General features: G+C 44.8%; 1 protein-coding gene across 1 annotated transcript in view; it reads right to left on the bottom strand.

Annotated features, from left to right (window-relative positions):
* Positions 1 to 4,660: 4,660 nt before the first annotated feature.
* NUGGC (nuclear GTPase, germinal center associated) overlaps positions 4,661 to 6,000 on the bottom strand; it is a 72,017-nt gene continuing 70,677 nt past the window's right edge. Inside the window, 1 exon segment of the mRNA XM_071211867.1 lies at positions 4,661 to 4,818. Coding sequence (XP_071067968.1) covers positions 4,661 to 4,818 — 158 coding nt within the window.

Genomic DNA, 6,000 nt, shown 5'->3' with positions numbered 1-6,000 from the left:
CGGCACAGTGTTGCTTCCTTACTCAGGATTAAGAATTGGGTCCCTAAAGCTATAGAGTTCTAATTAGGGATTCAAGGTGACTCTTTTTAGCTACAGAATAAAATCAGTGCATGCCATAAATAACAATTTATTGGGTTATGTATCGTATATAAAGCCCCAAACAGTTGAGATTAAGTTCTTTATTAGTTTAAAAACCAAAACCAAAACCAAAAAAACCCGAGTTAAATCTCATTCTTTGGCTCTGGGCTTATTTTTCTCACCCTCGGGGCTAATCCCTAAGAACTAAAGTTAATTTTGAGGAGGGGCAGCTTTGCTCAGTGACAGTCTCAGGAGGAAATCCTGCAGGCCCCTCCTTAGCACTGCATTCTCAGCAACCCCCCTCAGGCTTCTGTGCAGCTTTTCCTTCTTGTACTCACTCCTGACATTTGCAGAAGAGCAGACAGCGTGCATTTTAGAAAAGTCCCCAGAAAAACAAATCCCCAAGAATCCTGTTATGATTTGGGTCACCTGCCCCAGGACGTGAGATCTGGGATGCTCCTTAGATATTGGATAGTCCAATCCCCTTGTCTGATAAATAACTGGAATCCAACCAGGCATTCTTGCTATTGCTTTAAGACACATTTCAGTTCTGGGGTCAACCTGGAAAGAAACACAAACCTACCCCCTTAAAAAAAACACTGGGAAATCACTGTGCATCTTTACTAAGGTCTCATAAGAACTGTGTGGAAGGAGAGACAGAGCACCCCACACAAAAACCCTCCCCCACACCCTCCCCAGGCATCTCTCTCCTCCTCTCGGGCCCCGTTCTTCATAAACTTGGTCTCTTTGGGCATCCCTTGTTTTCATCCAGGATCTACAGCCTAATTACAGCCTCTCAGCAGGAACGCTTCAGGCTGACCTTGGGACTGTCTGCTGCTCTTGGTCCCAACGCTGCTCCTGAACGTCTTTTTGACTCCCTTGGCTGTACGTGCCACAGCCCATGACTCTGCCTGGCTCAGAGCCTGGCCTGCGATGGGCCTGGAGAGCAGGAGGGCGTGAGAACCCTGCTCCCCGTCTGGAAGACCTCCCTCCTCTCAGCCTCTGAAAGTCCTTCTGGGTTCTATTCTCAGACCCCAAGTATAGGAGGCTTCCGCAAAGCCTCGCCCTGAATAAACCTCTTGTCATCCTAACAACCCTCCGGTCTTTTGCTGAAAAGTGAGACAGTCCTTGACAACCTTGTCACCTAGTCCCAGCAGTCCCTCTCCTTTTCCTGCTTTATTTTTCTCCATAGCCTTTACCACCATTGGACCTGCCAGATATTTTACTTATTAGTTTGTTTATCGCCCCTGAGTTGTAAGCAGTGTGAAGGTGGGCATTTTTGTCTGTATTGGTCACTGCTGGGTCCTCAGTGCCTAGAACACTGCCTGGCACCCAGGAGGTAAAGACAATTCCTTGTTGAATAAGCACTTATTATCCAATATTATTTACATTCCTACACATATTGTCTCACCAAACAGGTGACAAGCCCCTTGAGAGCAGGGACTGTTTTTTATAGACTTTTTTGAGTCCTTGGCACCTGTCACAGAACCCTCTACAGAGTAAACATTTCTTATTGACAATGGGGAAAAAATAGCCTTAAATTATGACAGGAGCAATTTATATCAAATTGAGGGGCATATTTTCTATGTGTGAGGTTTGGATAACTGGAAGGTCTTTGGTGAGTAAGTGTTCTTTATAGAGGACACAACTGGATGATTGTCATCTTAAAAGCTTAGATTGCTTTTAAACAAAAGGTCAAGAGAGAGACCAGTAAATTATAGCATTACAGTGTTATATCTCTTTCCCTGGAGACCATTAAGAATAGGTGAGGCACCACCCAAACATCCAGAGAAGAGACAATGAGAATTTCCAGAGAGACAGACAAGTGCAGGGCACATGTGTAGAGCAGCAACTATGGCCTTTACTTTGTAAACAGCTCTGACCACTTCCACCCTGATTTACTCAGAATTGGCATCAGATCTATTTTTTTTTTCCTAGCAGGTAACTGGGCACATGGTTCAGAATTTAAAAGGCACAAAAATATACAGAATACAAAGTAAGTTTCCTGCTCCTCTCTGTCCCCAGATCCCTTCCTCAGATACAAGTTACCAGTTTCTTGTGTATCCCACAGAGTTTTTCATGCATTGCAAACATATGCTTACGTATTTTGAATGCTAAGAGATTACACATATATTTTTACTTTGATTTTTTTTCTCTTTACAATATATTTTGGAGGTTGATATACGTCACTGCATATAAAGCTACCTTATTCATTTTATCAGTTTAATTTAGCCTTCAATTAGATGTACCTAATTTAATTAACCTTGTACATGTGCCAGTTTACCTGTTTATTAGGATGTGGACAGGATAAACTCTTAGGAGTGTAGTGGAAGCAAAGAGGATTCAGTGATTGTATATTGAAGGCTAGGACTTAGGAATCTCTGAGAAGGAAGATCTTTTTCGACCAGCCAGGCCCGGTGGACTCTTGTCCAAAAAGTCGAGCCCTGAGTAGAGGCTTTAGGTTATTTTTATACAAGAGACACACATGGTGGGGCCAGGAAAGGTTTAGGAGTCAAAAAGGCTTTCTTTGTTAGTTTTTTAGGGTTTAGCCATTTGTTTGAATACCACCTAAGCTTGAATTAGCGTATCACCCACATTCCAGGTAAGCTTGAATTAACATATTGCCTACTTTCCAGGTAAGCTTGAATTAACATATTGCCCACATTCCATCTGGATGTAACTTTGAATACACATTCAATCTATATCCTTTCTGAATATTCAAAGCCTATAGGGTCTATATCACTTAATTGGCTTTCTAGAAACTAGGCATACTTGGATACAGAATTAGATAAATTTGAATTCATGCACAGGCTATATCAGGAGTAGGCTGCTGACCAAAGGATATGTGCATTTTCACTTTTTCTAGAAACTGCCCAGTTGCTTTTCCACGACTTTCCACTCTCACCAGTAATGTGCCATGAGTCTTCCCACTAACTCTAAAAGGCAGGAAGCCTAGTCCAAGACCTCTGAGCCAGAGGAGTCTGCTGGGTGGACTGGTCAGCTGTGTTCCTGCTGGGTCACCAGAGGATGACCCACTCTGCCGCCTTCTGTGTGCCAAGCCAGCAGGGAGCCTGGCAAGGGGCATGGCATGACAGGGAGGTGGTTGCCTACATTGGCCCAAAGGAAACTGGTATTGCATTGCCAGGTTCCTGAAGCATCAAGGGGAAATTTTCCACTAGCAACTACCACCAGAAAGATTAGGCCTTTCCTGAGAAATTGTCAGCTTGAAGGAAAGCCTTTATGGACATAGCAGAGCAGAGTCATGGAAAGAGAATAGATTTGAATTTGCCACTTCTTTTTTTTTTTTTTTAATTATTTATTTATTTTTAAAAATTACATTAAAAAAATATGAGGTCCCATTTAACCCCACTGCCCCCACCCCCCACTCCCCCCACAGCAACACTCACTCCCATCATCGTGACACATCCATTGCACCTGGTAAGTACATCTCTGAGCATCACTGCACCCCATAGTCAATGATCCACATCATAGCCCACACTCTCCCACGTTCCATCCAGTGGGCCCTGGGGGGATCTACAATGTCCCGTAGTTGTCCGTGAAGCACCACCCAGGACAACTCGACGTCCCGAAACCGGCTCCACATCTCATCTCTTCCTCCCATTCCCCAAACCCAGTAGCCACCATGGCTACCCTTCCCACACCCATTCCACATTTTCTCTGTGGACATTGGATTGGTTGTGTCCATTGCACATTTATGTCAAGTGGGGGCTTAGATTCCACATGGATACTGGATGCACTCCTCCTGCTTTCAGTTGTAGACACTCTAGGCTCCATGGTGTGGTGGTTGACCTTCTTCAACTCCATGTTAGCTGAGTGGGGTAAGTCCAATAAATCAAAGTGTAGGAGCTGAAATCTGTTGAGGCTCTGGGCCTGGGTGTCATATTATCAGTCCAGAGATTCAAATCCCCTAAATCTATCTTAAACCCCAGCACCTATTACAATTCCAATAAAGTAGCATGGAAGTCCTGTGAAAAGAGATCCCCTCTGAGTCCAATTCCATCACGCAGAAACACCAGCTCCAAAGAAGGGCCATCTGCCATGGCAGTGAACCCCATCTGCCATGACCATAGAACCCGTGGGTCTCTTTATCCCTCAAAAGAACCAATACCTGGGGTTGTATCTACTTTATCTGTCTCTCAGACTCTGCTCAGCTGTGCATAAGGGCATTCCTTCTGACAACCTTCAGGCTCTTTTTTAGAGACTCATAGCCTTATAATCTCATTTCTCCTTTCCATTTCCCCCTTACATTAGGTCAATCAGCATTTTGAAGTCATGTTATTATATGTAGACAGGGATATTCTGCTGATCCGTATTGAACCTTTAATTCAAGGTCATTTTCTAGTTGCATCTTCAGCTGGTATGTGGTAGTGATCCCTCGGTGCCAGGGAGGCTCATCCCCGGGTGTCTTGTCCCTCGCTGGGGGGAATGCACTGCATCTACATGCTGAATTTGGCTGTGAGAGTGGCCACATTTGAGTAACATGAAGGCTGTCAGGAGGAAACTCCCAGGCACAGTGCTACTCTAGGCCTTGTTCTTATTGCAGGTGTACAGGCTCAAAAGCTTAGCCATTGGTATCAGGAGCCCACTGTTGGGCCCTCCTTCCTTCCTGGTTCTTGCCGTTGCACCTGGGGGACTGCCACTGCTCCTCCAGGGTCCACGACAGTGACTCCCCGGCCAGGGGCCCAGTATCCCCACAGCTGTTGCTTTTAATTGTTTCCACTATGAGTATATGTAGACATTACTATATACCCTGGGCACATGCCCTGTATAACTCCCTGTCAACCCTATATATCCTGTCAATAACATCCTATACCAGTATTCCTCCGCTGCCATTGTTGAACCACTCTGTGATCCAAAACTTCCTGTAAAGTGAATCCCAACATATTGTCAGCTTCACAAGAGTCTTAGATCACCGAAATTCATATATACAATATACAGTACTTCCCCAGATCCACCATAAAACCTTTTCCCTTCCGCAGCGATAATCTTTTAATTTATTCATATCATATTTCCTGAAACTGATGTAGAGATTCCGAGACAATAGCTTCCAAACAAGGTGACAGCTGTACTTACTATGTGGTCCATACTTTAGGTTGTACAGTTTTCTAAATTTTTTAGTTATCCTATGTTTTGCCTTATGGTTTACATTATTAGTCTGCCGTCCCCTATATGTTTTTGGTGTAATATTACATGTTTTATATTCATCCTCGTGTACTCTCACAAAACTCCTCTCTAGCCCCAATATTTACCTTGGTTCCATCCATTCCACATCCATTTTCCCCTCCCCTTGGGGCCCACAACACCAGCCAATCTCCATTTCCCAAGAAGCCATGTCCAGAGATACTTGCAGCAGTATTCAGGGCCTGACTTTCTCAACTGCCCTGTTGCCCTGGGAGCCATCCTTTCTCATGAGAGATACAGTTCTCTCTATTTGATGGCATTAGTCTTCTCCAGGATGTGGGTCCACCCCAACTCTCACTTCTTGGGTCTCTTCCCAATGGTACTACCCACCTTGGAATACTGAGCCTTCAGCTATTCTCCCGGAGTCCGTCCCGCATCAGACCATACCCCCTGAGCATCCTAAACAGGTAACCCTCCTACTTATATTTTGATACGAGTTTCTCAACATTTTGTTCTCAATGAACACCTGACACTCTCCCATGTTTGTATGTTGCCCCCTCCCCCCATTTTTTGGATAATATTACCTCTCTGCCCATCCCCAGCCCCCCTCAAACCCACAAAGCCCCATCCGAAGGCAACCCCTTGCCCCCATTTTGTCCCTTCTTTGTGCTCATACTTACCACCAGCTCATCACAGATTCTCCCCTGCAGACGTTAACTCACATCCTTCCTCCACTCCCCGATTTCCTGTAAGCCTCTTTCCACACTCTAGCTCTCTGAG

The sequence above is a fragment of the Dasypus novemcinctus genome, chromosome 25 (genome assembly GCF_030445035.2).
Source record: "Dasypus novemcinctus isolate mDasNov1 chromosome 25, mDasNov1.1.hap2, whole genome shotgun sequence".
NCBI classification, from domain to species: Eukaryota; Metazoa; Chordata; class Mammalia; order Cingulata; family Dasypodidae; genus Dasypus; species Dasypus novemcinctus.
The sequence above is the reverse complement of the archived record's forward strand: the minus strand, read 5'-3'. Positions and strand labels throughout refer to the sequence as shown.